The sequence below is a fragment of the Oncorhynchus masou genome, chromosome 7, assembly GCF_036934945.1.
Source record: "Oncorhynchus masou masou isolate Uvic2021 chromosome 7, UVic_Omas_1.1, whole genome shotgun sequence".
Taxonomy (NCBI): Eukaryota; Metazoa; Chordata; class Actinopteri; order Salmoniformes; family Salmonidae; genus Oncorhynchus; species Oncorhynchus masou.
Window position 1 is genome coordinate 9549117 of NC_088218.1, and position 18434 is coordinate 9567550.

Sequence of the window (18434 nt, forward strand, 5' to 3'; positions counted from 1 at the left end):
TTCTGTTTTGAAGCTGGATGTAATGCTTATCAACAACTGAACGGCTTCAACTGAAATGTTTTCCTCGTTTACTTTACAGTGAAATACTTACTTATGAGCCCATTCCCAACAATGCATAGTAATACAATTTAAGGCAAATATTTTCTAAATAAAGTACAAGTTGCACAATAAAAACAACGAGTCTATGTACAAGGAGTACCAGTACCGAGTCAATACAGTATGTACATGTCGGTAGGAGTAAAAGTGACAAGGCAATCAGGATATATAGTAATCCGAGTAGCAGCTGTGTGTTCATGTGTGGAGTCAATATGTGTTTGCATGTGTGGAGTGTCAGTGTAGTTTGTGTGTGCAAAATAATTCATTGTAATTGAGACATAACTAATAAAGGGGATCAATGTAAATAGTCTGGTTAGCCATTTGATGAACTCTAAAGCTGTCCTATGGCTTGTGGGTAGAAGCTTTTCAGGAGCCTCTTGGTCCCGGACTTAGTGCTCCGGAACCGCTTGCCTTGCGGTAGCAGAGAGCAGTCTATGACTTGGTTGGCTGGAGTATTTGACTTTTTTTGGGGGTGGAGGGCTAATTGTTACCCCCCACTTTTCTCCCCAATTTCGTGATTGCGATCTTGTCTCCCCAGCGGGCTCTGGAGAGGAAAAGGTCGAGTCATGTGTCCTCCAAAACATGATCCGCCAAGCCACGCTTCTTAACATCCTCTCACTTAACCCGGAAGCCGGCTGCACCAATGTGCCTGAGAAACACAGTTCAACTGACGACCGAAGTCAGCCTGCAGGCGCCCGGCCTGCCACTCGTCGCTAGAGCTTGATGAGGCAAGTAAAGCCCACCCGGCCAAACCCTCCCGTAACCCGGACAACGCTGGGCCAATTATGCGCCGCACTACGGGACTCCCTGTCACAGCTCGATCGAACCCCAGGCTGTAGTGACGCTGCAACACTACAGTGCTGTAGACCTCTGCGCCACTCAGAAGGCCCTTGTTTGACTCTTGTTTTGTGCATTCCTCTGAAACCGCCTGGTGTCAAGTTCCTGGATGGCAGGGACTTCGGCACCAGTGATGTACTGGGCCCTACGCACTACCCTCTGTAGCGCCATGCAGAGCAGTGGCCATACCAGGCAGTGACTACAGATGTGAGTGGCTACAGATGTGAGTGCTACGGGGCGATAGTCATTTAGACAGGTTACGTTGGTGTTCATGGGCACAGGGACTATGGTGGTTTGCTTGAAACATGTAAGTACACAGACTGGGTCAGGAAGAGGTTGTAAATGTCACTGAAGACACTTGCCAGTGTCACGCCCCTGAAAACGGGAGAAATAATCACGAGAGTGATACGGTGTTGTTTTCTCAATTCAACTTTTAGTTCAATCTTTACAAAAGTAACACATTACAAAACAACAGAAAAACCACATGTTAACAACGCACATGTTCATTCACAATCGACATAAAATGGCAGCTGCTCTCAGTACGATGCTATTCTTCGCTACAACCGAGCAGGGCTAATATTACTCTCTGCAAACTTAACTCTAACTTCCTCAAGATGTTACTAAGACACACCTTCAACACTCTTGACATGTTAGCGAGTTATAACGTTTAAATTACTATTTTTTTATCATCAATAAAGTACCTGAAAACAGGGGAGAAATAATCACGTGTGATAAGGTGTTGTTTTCTCAATTCAACTTTTAGTGCAATTAGAAAAGACCGCGATTTCCCCAGGAATATGGGTGGAGACCAGAGCAATCGATCTCCGGCTCATAGATTAAGAGCATTTCGTAGATCACAGATTAACACTTTTAGGCACCACAAAATAAAGTAAACAATATAACGTTTACACATTACTCTCACAATTCATACCCTTTATTCGCTTGACGGATTTGAACTTTAACCCAATTATATGAATGTTTTCAATCTCTATCAACTAATACTGAATGCATTATCTTAGTTGTTTTAAGATCCTCACATACTATGAACTTACTAATACTTTTTAATGTATAACAGGGTATGAATATTTCCTATAGCCTGTCACACCAGCTGGTCATCACATGTTCTGAGTACGGTCATAGTAATCCATCTGGCCCAGTGGCTTCGTGAATGTTAACCTGTTACCTTAAGGTCTTACTATTTAAAGTCTACGGAGAGCGTGATCATAAAGTTGTCCTGAACAGCTTGAGCTTTCACGCATGGTTCAGTGTTGCCTACCTCGAAGGTCGGTTTGGTTTAAAAAAATATAAAAATGAAACATTAAATGAAATAAATAATGACTGACAACAATAATTGTAGAGCTTTTTAATGGAAATTCCAAAGGCCAAAATAGTGAACATTCAATTGTCAAAACATTGAAAATATTCCATTATCTCGGTCAGGTCCACATTCGGTAGACATCAATAGAAAAGTAGTAAATGACTATGAAATAATAAAGTAGACAGTTGTGTATATTAAACTGAATAAAAATCTAAACGCAACATATGGGGGTGAAAGGTAGCCTAGTGGTTAGAGCGTTGGACTAGTAACCGAAATGTTGCCAGATCGAATTCCCGAGCTGACAAGGTCAAAAAAATCTGTCATTATGCCCCTGAACAGGCAGTTAACCCACTGTTCCGAGGCAGTCATTGAAAATAAGAATTTGTTCTTAATTATAACTTACTTGCCTAGTTAAATAAAGGTAAAATAAATATAAAGTGTTGGTTTCATGAACTGAAATAAAAGATCCCAGAAATGTTCCATATGCACAAAAAGTTTATTTCTCTCAAATGTTGAACAAAAAAATGTGCTTACAGCCCTGTTCGTGAGCATTTCTCCTTTGCCAAGATAATCCATTTCTCTGACAGGTGTGGCATATCAAGAAGCTGATTAAACAGCATGATCATTAACCAGGTGTACTTTGTGCTGGGGACAACAAAAGGCCGCTCTAAAATGTGACGTTTTGTCACACAACCCGATGCTACAGATGTCTAAAATTTTGAGCGTGCGCACAATTGACATGCTGACTGCAGGAATGTCCACCAGAGCTGTTGCTAGAGAATTTAGGGTTAATTTCTCTACCATAAGCAGCCGAATTTGGCAGTGTGTTCAACTGGCCTTACAACCACCCCAATACAGGGCCTCCACATCCGGCTTCTTCACCTACGGGATCGTCTGAGACCATCCACCCGGACAGCTGATGAAAGTGAGGAGTACTTCTGTCTGTACTAAAGTCCTTTTTGTGGGAACAACTCATTCTGGTTTTGCTGGGCCTGGCTCCTCAGTGGTTGTTCCCTCCCAGGTCCACCCATGTCTGCACCCCTGCCGAGTCATGTGACATTCATTTGATTTGGCCCTAATGAATTTATTTCCTTATTACGAACTGTAACTCAGTAAAATTGTTGCATATTGCATTTATATTTTTGTTCAGTATACTGTGGTGAAATCAGAATTGGCGAAGTAACATAGATAAATAAAGATGACTTATCTGCAGAATATGCTTAAACTGTTAACTCTTGTTATTAGAATGTCTCTTTTGGGAGTCTGGTGTTGGCAACTGCACTTCCTCCCTCATATGGGCCCCAGTCACCTGAGGTCAGGCTTGTCTATCACATGTCCCTGTTGCTATGCAGAATATCCTGAGGTCAGGCTTGTCTATCACATGTCCCTGTTGCTATGCAGAATATCAGAAAGAGAACAGGGAAAATGAGGTCAGAAGGAAACATTATTTCTACATGTGAATGTGGAATGTCTTTACCTATTGCAAGCCATGTGAAGGGATGAGTGATGGGAACCAATCACTTGTCTCCACAATGTCTGTGCGTCAGTCACACCCTCCTAGCAAGGTGGAAACTAAGTAACAACAAGTGTCTGTGCGTCAGTCACACCCTCCTAGCAAGGTGGAAACTAAGTAACAACAAGTGTCTGTGCGTCAGTCACACCCTCCTAGCAAGGTGGAAACTAAGTAACAACAAGTGTCTGTGCGTCAGTCACACCCTCCTAGCAAGGTGGAAACTAAGTAACAACAAGTGTCTGTGCGTCAGTCACACCCTCCTAGCAAGGTGGAAACTAAGTAACAACAAGTGTCTGTGCGTCAGTCACACCCTCCTAGCAAGGTGGAAACTAAGTAACAACAAGTGTCCTTTTAAGTTCTTAGTACTGAACAAAACAAGTTCCTTGTATTTGGGACCTAAGGTCTGGCACAGGATGTGTGGGGTTAGTGTCTGGAACCATTGTATGTCATCTCGGAGGTTGCACCTATCCTGAGATAGTAGATAACCCAGAGGCTCACTCCACTCAGTGAGAACTCACTCTGTCCATTTGTGTTTGATTATTAATAAATTAATAAAGATTTAGTTTAAGTATAACTCTGACTTGTGTGATAAGTTTCTCTCATTTTATAGTATTTAAAATATCTACCACAATACTTAGTTCCTATTTGATTACTTGATCATTTATTTTTATTCCTTAAAGTCCTCTAACGTAACGTAGCAGACGTAAAAGTATCCATCTAGAGATCACACGTACCACATATTGTTGTTCCTGACTTGATTTCACTCGTTAAAGATTTGATTTATCTTTAGAGAAATGGCCGTTGGGCTCAGAGGGAGAAAAAAACGGAACTAAATCGAATTCAAACAATTGAAACGACGTCAGTCAATTAGTTGTTGTAATAACCCCCAAAAATTGGAAATGTTGGTTAATCGCTAAATAATACAGTGAAGACAAGGTTATTCAGGAAAATAGTACACAGTGCTGCCTAAAACATACTGCAACCTTGTACTAAATGGTTTTTGAGTCCTTTATTAATTTATATGAATGTAAGTGCACTTACATTGTGTAATTTAAAGTGTGCATGTGTCTGTGATTGAATTAATATTTTACCTTCAATGTTTAGCTGCCTGATCTGTTGAAATTAGATAATTGTACAATAAAAAATAGAATATATTGTTAGACTCAAAGAAAGTTACAGAACTGTCAAGACAATAACTCCTTGTCCGCTTCTATTTATTACTACAGGACGACTAGAATTAAGTCTGAGGCCGGTAACATCAACAGTGAGGACAAACCCAGCCTGCCTCTCTCCTTCCAAATCTACAGTCACTGGGTTCTGATTGTGACAGTGGAGCCCAGTTTGCACTGCAGGATCCAGCGATGACATCAGTGAAGCTGGAAGACTGCAGTCAAACAATGGAGCTGAATGTCAACATTAAAGATGAAGAAGAGGAGGAGGAGATTGGGACAACTGTTAGTTAGAACCTGCTCTTACCATGACTAAGTGTGTGTTGTTCGTTCGAACTTCCCACTGTGCATGAAAAGTTGCAGTAGACCTGTTTCATGATTAACTGTTTCAATGAGAAGGTAGATGTTATTTCATGCTACTGAGACTTGCATGGTTTGACACCAGTATTGCCAGCATTTGTTTTATTAACTGGGCTGTCTGGAGTGATCAGAGAGGAGACTAAAGAAGTGAAATAGACAAACTGCCAATGTTTTAAAGTTCTATGAAATGAGTCTGTGTAGTGACTAACCCTTGTGATGGTGGTGGAGGATGATATGAAATTAGTCTGTGTAGTTACTAACCCTTGTGATAGTGAGTGGAGGATGATATGAAATGAGTCTGTGTAGTTACTAACCCTTGTGATGGTGAGTGGAGGATGATATGAAATGAGTCTGTGTAGTTACTAACCCTTGTGATGGTGGTGGAGGATGATATGGCTCATAATTTTCACTCCTTTTGGCCCAGGAGCTTTTGACTCTTACCCACTTTTAGAATAGTTTTATTCCCATTTTGTTTGGTACAGCCTACTGATATGAAGTCATGTATATCTCACCAACTGACTGGTTCTTCTGATGTTGTTCACACAGGACACTGTGTTGAGACATTCTCTATATCCAGAGAGCAACAGCAGGAAGATCACAGAGCCAAGAGGTCTCACCACTGCCCACATTGTGAGGAGATTTGACAAATTCTATCAAAGCTCAAAATATACCTAAAAATACACACAGGAGAGAATCCGTATTATTGTACTGACTGTGGGAAGAACTTCACAACATCACAATCTCTGACAGTTCATCAGAGAACACACACAGGAGAGAATCCTTACTCCTGCTCTGACTGTGGGAAGAGTTTCTCCCGGATTGGATACCTTAAAATCTCATGAACGTATGCATACAGGAGAGAAGCCTTACTACTACTCTGACTGTGGGGAGAGTTTCTCGCAAAAGAGCAGCTTAAAACTACACCAACGAATACATACAGGAGAGGTGCTTCTACACCTGCATTGCTTGCTGTTTGGGGTTTTAGGCTGGGTTTCTGTACAGCACTTTGAGATATCAGCTGAGGTAAGAAGGGCTATATAAATCAATTTGATTGGATTTGAGAGAAGCCTTACGACTGCTCTGACTGTGGAGAGTGTTTCTCCCGATTGGATACCTTAAAAACACATGAACGCATACATACAGGAGAGAAGCCTTATTCCTGCTCTGGCTGTGGAAAGAGTTTTTCTCACCAGAGCAACTTAAAAACACATCAACGTATACATTAAGGAGAAAAGCCACATCAGTTCTCTCAGACCAGCTATGATTAAAGTCACTCCATCACTTAATTTTCATCTCATAAAGGAAATGGTAACGTTGAATTAAGAAAGCGTAGAACACTATTGTAATCTTATTGTTTCTCACTGTGAGAGAACTGTCCAGTGGAAAGGAAGAGTTATAGAATGTTAGCCTCTTTACTTTACTGATTAGTGTGCTCCTTTAGTTTTGGTGTGCTTTGTTAGATTCTACTGTAAACATATTGAGATGACCTCGACTTTTCCTGTAGTGTTGAATACCCTCTGTGAGGCTTCTCATTTTAAAAACAACAGGCCTGTGTTTGAATACTCATACTAACCGCACTGACTGTACTATTTGTGACGTGAATAGAGTATATAGTATGCTTATTGGTCATAGTATGGATATGGTTAGCATGCAATTCGCCAAAATACGAAGTATACACACAGAGGACACTATTTCTGTACTTTTAGGGCCCATAATGCAATTCTTCAAAAAAAAGGGGCATGGCTTCACAACGTGTTCAGATTTCAAGAAAATGTGGGAAAATATGCAGCCGAAGTCCAATGAGAGAGAATACAAATGAATTAATTTAACTAATTATGACAAATGTTAAGAAAATGTTGAGCAATGTAATTAAGTAATGACTTTTCAAATAAGTTACGTTACACGTTATGTTGGCTGACAATTTGTTAGCTACGCTATCCTTAGGAACTGCATAGCATTACAGCAGTATGTACTGGTATGTTAGCTACGCTATCCTTAGGAACTGCATCGCATTACAGCAAGGTGTACTGGTATGTTAGCTAACGCTAGTTGGATACTCATAACGTTACATGGAACTTGCCAGGCAGTATATTAACTATCTGGTATCTAACTAACCAACATTTATTGACTTGATTATTCACATTATTCTATACTGTAGTCGTTGTGCGTTTCAATTGACATAGTTAATTCTGGCTATCTACTCCGATTTCAGAACACTCTTGCGCAGAATGACTGATGAATTTACGAACGCTCAACACCCGTTGAATATAGCTGGTGTCAGTAAACGTTGGCGAAAGAAAGTCTAATAAATTGTCAGTAGTCACCAACGCTCTGGATTTACATGAAAACAGTCTAACCAGTTCTGCTATGGCAAGTAAAATGGTCAATGAGGTGTTCTCTCATTTGTGTCTGGAAGTAGCTAGCTAACGTTAGCCAGTTAGCTTGGGCGCTTGACTGCCGTTGAACGCTCGGATCTACTCTACTCCTCAGCCACAGCATCCAGTGTGGCTCTGAACGCTCCGAGTGCGATACGAACTGACAATGCTCTGAATTTACGAACGCCCAAGCGCACTCTGGCACTCCGGATTGAATTTAGGAACACACACCCGAAATCTTAATGTTTAGCTAGTCATTTGATATGCTAAGAAGCTAGCAAGAGGTTGCATAGGTGCATAGGACTGTGAGCTCTCATCCTCCATGGCCCTTGTAAGCCTGCCGGTCCAGAAGGCATCCCTAGCTGCATCCTCAGAGCATGCTGGCTGGAGTGTTTATGGACGTAATCAAGCTCTCCACATCCCAGGTCTGTTGTACCCACTTGCTTGAAGATGTCCACCATTCTTCCTGTACCCAAGAAAGCTAAGGTCTAACTTCTGTTATCATGAAGTGATTTGAGAGGCTAGTTAAAGATCATATTCACCTCCACCTTACCCGACAACCTAGACGCACTACAATCTGCATACTGCTCCCACAGAGCCATGTGGATCAGTTTACCAACAAAGACAAGAAGGCCTACAGGGAAGAGGTGAGGGCCCTGGCGGAGTGTTTGCAAGGAAAATAGCCTCTTTCTCAATAAGAAAAACAAAAAGATCTGGACTTTGGAGATAGCAGAGGGAGCACACCCCCATCCACAGGCCACAGCGGAGAGGGTCAAAAGCTTCAAGTTACTCAGCGTGCACATCACTGACAACCTGAAATGGTCCTTTCACACAGATGTGGTGAAGAAGGAGCAACAGGAGGCTGAAGAAATTTGTCTTGGCCCCTAAGACCCTCCCAAACTTCTACAGATGCACCATTGAGAGCATCCTGTCGGGGTGCATCACCGCCTGGTACAGCAACTGCACCATCCGCAACCGCAGGGCTCTCCATAGGGTGGTGCGGTCAGCCCAACGCACCACATGGTGCACACTGATGAGAATTAAGTGATGGAGTGACTTTTTTAACCTGAGCTGGTACATTAGCTTTAATATTGCAGATAGAACCTACAATCTATACATGTAATTGTTTCCATAATTTCTCATTTATTTTCTCTATTCTATTTCCCCCTACCTTGATTGGAGTGTACTACCCTACCACCCCTCCCCTGGTTGGAGTGTACTACCCTACCACCCCTACCCTGGCAGAGTCTGCACTGTGCTGACTGTTCTATGCCCCATATATTGACCAGTCTTTCTGTAACAAGTATTTTGTATAATAGCTTATACCGAAGTGAATGAGACTGATGCCAAGGTATTGGGACATCAAAAACCTGTTCCCAAATTACCAAATTACCTTTTGACTAAGTGAAACTGATACATTTTTCAATTTATACTAATAATTTCAAGCCATTTCTGATTTTTAATGGGAGAAAACTAGACAGTGTTTAATTTCTTAATTGCCTCTTCCAATTTTGTGGCAGAGCCACGGTGAGTTGGTTATAATCTTGTATTGAGTACACACCTCCATACACTGTTAGTTGTGTGACATCATGTGACCTTTCTTGTTTACAATGTCCTTTGTTATTTTATTTCACCTTTATTTAACCAGGTAGGCAAGTTGAGAACAAGTTCTCATTTACAACTGCGACCTGGCCAAGATAAAGCAAAGCAGTTCGACACAAACAGCAATACAGAGTTACACATGGAGTAAAACAAACATACAGTCAATAATACAGTAGAAACAATTCCAAATGCGATGTGAGCAAATGAGGTGAGATAAGGGAGGTAAAGGCAATAAAGGCCATGGTGTCGAAGTAAATACAATATAGCAAGTAAAACACTTGAATGGTTGATTTGCAGTGGAAGAATGTGCAAAGTAGAGAGAAATAATGGGGTGCAAAGGAGCAAAATAAATAAATACAGTAGGGAAAGAGGTAGTTTGGGCTAAATTATACATGGGCTATGTACAGGTGCAGTAATCTGTGAGCTGCTCTGACAGTTGGTGCTTAAAGCTAGTGAGGGGGATAAGTGTTTCCAGTTTGAGATTTTTGTAGTTTGTTCCAGTCATTGGCAGCAGAGAACTGTAAGGAGGCGGCCAAAGAAAGAATTGGTTTTGTGGGTAACCAGAGAGATATACAGTGGGGAGAACAAGTATTTAATAACCTGCAAAATCGACAGTGTTTCCTACTTACAAAGCATGCAGAGGTCTGTAATTTTTATCATAGGTACACTTCAACTGTGAGAGACGGAATCTAAAACAAAAATCCAGAAAATCACAATGTATGATTTTTAAGTCTGTAGCAGGCAGCAACGGTGAGAGACTTGTTTTTAGAGAGCTGGATTTTTAAAAGTAGAAGTTCAAATCGTTTGGGTATAGACCTGGATAGTAGGACAGAACTCTGCAGTTGATTGCAACACCGCCCTCTTTGGCCTTTCTATCTTGTCTGAAAATGTTGAAAATGTATGACCTTCATAGATATTATACACATTTTTTTTCCAATAAAAGTTTTTTTGTTTTATCTCTCAGTACATTGGAGCCGAGCCATATTATTTGCTGTAATATTAGATCTGCCTTGTCTGGAGGATGACATTGTAGCCAACTCTGTAAGACTTTGTTTAAAAAGGAGGATACTTTAAGCAGGGGTCCATTGTCAATCCACCCAAAATGTACGTTTTTATTCTGAAAAAGGCTTCTCTATTGTGTGTATCCGTTGGTGTGATTTTAAGCTGCCCTGTCGAGAGAAACACTTTCCACAGTCAGAGCAGGAGTAAGGCTTCTCTCCTGTATGTATAGGTTGGTGTGATTTTAAGCTGCTCTGTAGAGAGAAATTCTTCCCACAGTCAGAGCAGAAGTAAGGCTTCTGTCCTGTATGTATTAGCTGGTGACAGTTTAAGGTATTCAACCGGGAAAAACTCCTTCCACAGTCAGAGCAGGAGTAAGGCTTCTCTCCTGTGTGTGTTCTCTGATGAACGTTTATTGCAGATGATGTTGTGAAGCACTTCCCACAGTCAGAGCAGGAGTACGGCTTCTCTCCTGTATGTGTACGCTGGTGTGATTTTAAACTGCTCTGTTGAGAGAAACTCTTTCCACAGTCAGAGCAGAAGTAAGGCTTCTCTCCTGTATGTATACGCCGGTGTGCATTTAAATGGACCAGTTGAGAAAATGTCTTCCCACAGTCAGAGCAGGAATATGGCTTCTCTCCTGTATGTGTACGTTTGTGTGTTTTTAAGGTATCCAATCCGGAGAAACTGACCCCACAGTCAGAGCAGGAGTAAGGCTTCTCTCCTTTATGTATACGTTGGTGTGTTTTTAAATTGCTCTGTTGAGAGAAACTTTTTCCACATTCCGAGCAAGAGTAAGGCGTCTTTCCTGTGTGTGTTCTCTGATGAACTGTCAGAGACCTTGATGTTTTGAAGCTTTTTCCACAGTCGGAACAGGAATACAGACTCTCTACTGTGTGTATTTTTAGGTGCATTTCTAGCTTTGATAGAATTGGGAAAATCTCCTCACAATGTGGGCAGTGGTGAGACCTGTTAGCTCTGTGATCTTCCTGCTGTTGCTCTCTGGATGTAGAGAATGTCTCAACATGGTCTCCTGTGTGAATAACATCAGAAGAACCAGTCAGTTGAAGAGATGTACATATGACTTCATGTCAGTAGGCTGTTCAATACAAAAGGAAATATAACACATTCTAAAAGTGGATAAGAGTTGAAGGCAAAAAGGGGCAAAAGGAGTGAAAATTAGGAGCCATATCATCCTCCACTCACTATCACAAGTTAGCAACCACCAGGGTTGGGGTCAATTCCATTTCTATTCGAGTTAATTCAGAAAGGAAACCAAATTCCAATTCGAAATGTTTCTCTTTTCAAAGGATTGACTATAACTGTCATTTTAGTGTTCATTAACTGGAATTGCATTTTTTTTCTAAATGCTGACAATACTGGTATCAAACCATACAAGACTCAGTGGCATGAAATAATAACATTACTTTCTTATTTAAACAGTTCATCATGAAACAGTTCTACAGTAACTTTTCATACACAGTGGAGAAGTTGGAACGAACAACAAGCTTTGTTGTGCAGTCTGGAGTTTCTCAGGGATGTGTGATGTCAGAGTTAGACTTCAACCTATCATAACTCATGGAGGTCTAATTTATGAAGATAGATAGAACCTGCTCTTACCATGATTAACAGATGTCCCAATCTTCTCCTCCTCTTCTTCATCTTTAATGTTGACATTCAGCTCCAGTGTTTGACTGCAGTCTTCCAGCTTCACTAATGCCATCTCTGGATCCTGCAGTGCAAACTGGACTCCACTGTCACAATCAGGACCCAGTGACTGTAGGTTTGGACTCAGTGTGGAAGGAGAGAGGCAGGCTGGGTTTGTCCTCACTGTTGATGTTACCGGCCTCAGACTTGATTGGAGTCAGCCAGTAGTAATAAAGAGAAGCAGACAAAAAAGTTATTTCCTTGACAGTTCTGGCGCTTTCTTTATTCTCTAAATATATATTACATTTTTCTTGTTCAATTAACGCATTTCAACAGATCAGGTAGCTAAACATTGAAAACAAAACATGAATTCACATTAGACTCACATACTTTAAATTACACAACGTAAGTGCACTTAACCAATAGTAGATTTCCTAAATTGATATAAATTACTCACTAAACCCTTTAGTACAAGGTTGCAGTCGGTTTTAGGCAGCACTATGTACTATTTTCCTGAATAACCTTGTCGTCACTATTATTTCACTGACAACCAATGGTTAGTGGTGGAAAGAAGTACTAAATTGTTATACTTGAGTAAAAGTACATCAAATTCCTTTTATTAAAGCTACAATATGTAACTTTTTAGGCAACCCGACCAAATGCACATAGAAATGTGAGTTATCGATCTGTCAGTCTCATTGAAAGCAAGTCTAAGAAGCGGTAGATATATTCTGTGTGTTATATTTCTATGCTTCCCCTTCCTAAGTTTAGTTGTTGTCTTTTACTTTTGTACACCTGAATAGAGGATAACTACAGCGCATTCGGAAAGTATTCAGACCCCTTGACTTTTTCCACATTGTTACATTACAGCCAAATTCTAAAATGGATGACATAAAAATGTTTCCCTCATCAATCTACACACAATACCCAATATTAAAAAGCGAAAACAGGTTTAGACATTTTTGCAAATGTATTAAAAACAAACTAACATTTTACATAAGTATTCAATCTGACAGAGCTCCAGAGTTCCTCTGTGGCGATGGGAGAAACTCCCCAAATACAGGTGTGCCAAGCTTGTAGCGTCATACCCAAGAAGAATCAAGGCTGTAATCGCTGCCAAAGGTGCTTCAACAAAGTACTGAGTAAAGGGTCGGAATACTGATGTAAATGTGGTATTTCAGTTTTTACTTTGTCATTATGGGGTATTGTGTGTCGATTGATGAGGGGAAAAAAACAATTTAATCCATTTTAGAATAAGGCTGAAACGTAATAAAATGTGGAAAAAGTAAAGGGGTCGGAACACTTTCTGAATGCACTGTACAATATTTGTGGTTATGGAAACGTTCTCACAGCGGTTTAGATGGTACAATGATTCTCCAATGACTTTTGTCACAAACTGAAATTATCCGTATTATTCAAATTCATGCAACCAAGAACTGAAATAGGGATTTCTGCATAATGCATCTTTAAGCAAACCAGACTGTTTTGATGTATTTATGGACGGCCAGGGGCACACTCCAACACTCAGGCATCATTTACAAACGCAATATTTGTGTTTAGTGAGTCTGACAGATCAGAGGCAGCAGGGATGACAACACGTGAATTGGACCATATTGCTCTCCTGCCTGAGCATTCAAAATGTAACAAGAACTTTTGGGAGTCAGTGGAAATGTATGGGAGTAAAAAGTACATATGTTCTTTAGGAATGTAGAGGAGTAAAAGTTGCCAGGAAATATAATAATAAATATAATAATAAAAATAATAATAAAATAGTAAACTAAACTCAGCAACAAAAAAAGGAATGTCTTTCAAAGATAATTTGTAAAAATCCAAATAACTTCACACATCTTCATTGTAAAGGGTTTAAACACTGTTTCCCATGCTTCGACAATAAACAATTAATGAACATGCACCTGTGGAACAGTCATTAAGACACTAACAGCTTACAGACGGTAGGCAATTAAGGTCACAGTTATGAAAACTTAGGACACTAAAGAAGCCTTTCTACTGACTGAAAAACACCAAAAGAAAGATGCCCAGGATTCCTGCTCATCTGTGTGAACGTGCCATAGGCATGCTGCAACGAGGCATGAGGACTGCAGATGTGGCCAGGGCAATAAATTGCAATGTCCGTACTGTGAGATGCCTAAGACGGCGCTACAGGGAGACAGGACCGACTGTTGATCGTCCTTGCAGTGGCAGACCACGTGTAACAACACCTGCACAGGATCGGTACATCCCAACATCACACCTGCGGGACAGGTAGAGGATGGCACCAACAACTGCCGAGTTACACCAGGAAAGCACAATCCTTCCATCAGTGCTCAGACTGTCCACAACAGGCTGAGAGAGGCTGGACTGAGGGCTTGTAGGCCTGTTGTAAGGCAGACATCACCGTCAACAACATCGCCAATGGGCACAAATCCACTGTCGCTGGACCAGACAGGACCGGCAAAAAGTGCTCTTCATTGACGAGTCGCGGTTTTGTCTCACCAGGGGTGATGGTCGGATTCGCGTTTATCGTCGAAGGAATGAGTGTTACACCAAGGCCTGTACTCTGGAGTGGGATCGATTTTGAGGTGGTGGGTCCATCATGGTCTGGGGCGGTGTGTCACAGCATCATCGGACTGAGCTCAGTTGTCATTGCAGGCAATCTCAAAGCTGTGTGTTACAGGGAAGACATCCTCCTCCCTCATCAGAGGGTGAAGGCTAGGGCCATTCCCCCCAGAAATGTCTGGGAACTTGCAGGTGCCTTGGCGGAAGAGTAGGGTAACATCTCACAGCAAGAACTAGCAAATCTGGTGCAGTCCATGAGGAGGATATGCACTGCAGTACTTAATGCAGCTGGTGGCCACACCAGAGACTGACTGTTACTTTTGATTTTGACCCCCCTTTGTTCAGGGACACATTATTACATTTCTGTTCGTCACGTCTGTGGAACTTGTCTCAGCTGTTGAATCTTATGTTCATACAATTATTTACACGTTAAGTTTGCTGAAAATAAACGCAGTTGACAGTGAGCGGACTTTCTTTTTTTTGCTGAGTTTGGTTAAAAGGAGAAGTTTCCTATTTTAGGGGAGACCGGGATGGTTGTAACACAGGATAACTGTGACACTTAATATCGTCAAGCAGGAACAAGCTAAAATCATGTGACTCACTGTGCACATGCTCAGTTTGGTCCTCAACCCTCATGTGAAGAAGCAAGACCCTTATTGAAAAACAAAATCTGAGTTTGAAGTAAGAAAGACATATTTGGGGCCAAATGTGTTTTTGTGACGGCATCACCTGCTTTGTAGTTAGATTCACTAAACTTATTTCAGGTTCATAACCAGTTTGTGTAGATATGGGGCGGCAAGTAGCCTAGTGGTTAGAGCATTGGACTAGTAACCAAAAGGTTGCAAGATCTAATCCCCGAGCTGACAAGGTAAAAATCTCATTCTGCCCCTGAAAAATGCAGTTAACCCACTCTTCCTATGCAGTCATTGAAAATAAGAATTTGTTCTTAACGGACTTGCCTAGTTAAAATAAATAAATATAGATTTGATGCAAGTTAGCAATGCTAAAGTTTAAACATGTAGCTAAAGTTGAAGCTAACTAATGGCTGCAAGCATCAGGGTTAGTTATAACAAGCCTAATGAGGTCTGGGTGCAGTGCTGGGAATACAAATGATGGGCCCACCAAGCCTGTACCCCGGGACTACCATACCACTGTCTAAACTGATGGGCCCACCAAGCCTGTACCCCGGGACTACCATACCACTGTCTAAACTGATGGGCCCACCAAGCCTGTACCCCGGGACTACCATACCACTGTCTAAACTGATGGGCCCACCAAGCCTGTACCCCTACCATACCACTGTCTAAACTGACTACCATACCACTGTCTAAACTGATGGGCCCACCAAGCCTGTACCCCGGGACTACCATACCACTGTCTAAACTGATGGGCCCTCCCTGTAAGTCCTGTGGGCCCTCCACCCCCCGGGACTACCATACCACTGTCTAAACTGATGGGCCCACCAAGCCTGTACCCACTGTCTAAACTGGACTACCATACCACTGTCTAAACTGATGGGCCCACCAAGCCTGTACCCCGGGACTACCATACCACTGTCTAAACTGATGGGCCCTCCAAGCCTGTACCCCGGGACTACCATACCACTGTCTAAACTGATGGGCCCACCAAGCCTGTACCCCAGGACTACCATACCACTGTCTAAACTGTGACTCTGAGTTAACATGTCCAACATTCACTCACACACACACCCCTGCTCTCTCTCAAATTCACTCACACCACACACATTCAGTTAAATTGTCAGATGTTGTTTAGTTGAGAAGGGCCAGTTAATAGTGTCAAAATAAGAAACATTCTGATTTGAATTTTGACTATTATTTCTGCTACACAAAATGTTAAACATGTTGTTCTCATGTTCCCAATAAAGGCTTTCAATATCTTGTTGCATGTCATGATGTCACTCCAATGCCTGTTACAACTGACCCGGAGAGGTGGGGGAATTGTTACAGATGACCCGGGAGGTGGGGGAATTGTTACAACTGACCCGGGAGGTAGGGGAATTGTTACAACTGACCCGAGAGGTAGGGGAATTTGGAACATTTCACACCCCGGGAGGTGGGGGAATTTGGAACATTTCACCAACTGACCCGGGAGGTAGTGGAATTGTTACAACTGACCCGGGAGGTGGGTGAATTGTTACAGCTGACCCGGGAGGTGGGGGAATTTGGAACATTTCACCCCAAGGCCTGTTACAACTGACCCGGGAGGTGGGGGAATTTGGAACATTTCACCCCAAGGCCTGTTACAACTGACATTTCACCCCAAGGCCCCAAGGCCTGTTACAACTGACCCGGGAGGTGGGGGAATTTGGAACATTTCACCCCAAGGCCTGTTACAACTGACCCGGGAGGTAGTGGAATTGTTACAACTGACCCGGGAGGTGGGGGAATTGTTACAGCTGACCCGGGAGGTGGGGGAATTTGGAACATTTCACCCCAAGGCCTGTTACAACTGACCCGGGGGTGGGGAATTTGGAACATTTCACCCCAAGGCCTGTTACAACTGACCCGGGAGGTGGGGGAATTTGGAACATGTCACTCCTTGTCTGTTTGATTTAGAGAGATAAAACCAATACTAATTTGTAACAGACAGATGTTCCTATTCACATTTTGAATGTACTAGCTCAAAATAATCGTTGACAAACAATGCAAAAGTGTTACAACCACCCTCTATATCCTCTACACCAAATCACTAATTTTTATGTAAATACATTTTTTATAGAAGGGTCCAGACAGTATTTTTGTGATTTCACATATTTTTGAGAAGCTTACCACAACCAGCAAATCGCGCCCTCATCCTTGTTTAGCAGTATGGGGGCGAAAAATCTAATTAAGGCTTCAAAAAAAACGAAATACGTCCTTTTAGAAACGGCAAAGCTCCCAGGATAGTGATGCGGGTCTTTAGATGTTGTACACATGAAATTGTGTAGTTCCGAGCAACGTTTTAATCAATGTTGTTTTGTGACTGATTTGGGAGAGGAAATCCAATAATTCCTTCAGTTAAAAAAAACAACGTATATTCCGCTGACTGACCGCCATCTTGCGCGAACACTCAGGTCTCTTCTCGTTGTCATCAAACACCACGTGACTGGGGGACTACCGTAAACTACATAATAATGTGACAGAGGCAAATAAGAACGCTGTTCTTTATCTCCTCACGTATTGCACAAGTTAACTGCAGGAATTTACTTAAAAAGTAGCTACAAATATTTTACTTCAAAGACAATAGTTGAAACGGTATTGAAAAACCATCCTATGGCTTTTTCCCAAGTATTCTGGTTTATACGGAATTACGCCCAAGCCTAGTAACTACACAGACTCATTTCATAGAACTTCACTGGCAATTTGTCTACTTCACTTCTTTAGTCTCCTCGCTGATCACTCCAGATAACCCAGTTGGTTATGGAAAATATATTTCACCGCGGTTTAGATGGTACAATGATTCTCTACACAATGATTGCTTGTTTTGCCACAAACGGAACATTTTGCAACCAGTAAATTGAGGATTTGTTTGCATAGCGCATCTTTATTAAGCAAACCATACGGCATGATTTTCCAGTTGATATTTTTATTTAATTTATTTTTATTTACGGTTTTCAGGGGCACCTTCCAACACTCAGGCATAAATTACAAATGTAGTATTTGTGTTTAGTGAGCCAGCCAGTTCAGAAACAGTAGAAATGACAACGTGTTAATTGGGCCACATTGCTGTCCTGCCTGACCATTTGTAATGTAACCAGTACGTTTGGGTGTCAGGGAAAATGTATAGGAGTAAAAAGTACATATATTCTTTAGGAATGTAGTGAAGTAAAAGTTGCCAGAAAATATCAATAGTAAAGTACGGATACCCCAAACAACTAGGGGGCACTATTTTCATTTTTGAAAAAATAACGTTCCCAAAGTAAACAGGCTATTTTTTCAGGACAAGATGCTAGAATATGCATA

The 18434-nt window shown here is 41.6% G+C and overlaps 1 protein-coding gene across 1 annotated transcript; it reads right to left on the bottom strand.

The window, feature by feature from the left end:
* Positions 1 to 6096: 6096 nt before the first annotated feature.
* LOC135543200 (oocyte zinc finger protein XlCOF6.1-like) lies at positions 6097 to 17550 on the bottom strand. Its single transcript, XM_064970308.1, has 3 exons — positions 17262 to 17550; positions 11890 to 12122; positions 6097 to 11302 (listed from the first exon to the last, which is right to left on the bottom strand). Exons 1-3 carry the CDS (start codon positions 17405 to 17407, stop codon positions 10383 to 10385), a joined length of 1299 nt encoding a protein of 432 aa, XP_064826380.1. The 5' UTR covers positions 17408 to 17550; the 3' UTR covers positions 6097 to 10382.
* Positions 17551 to 18434: the final 884 nt, after the last annotated feature.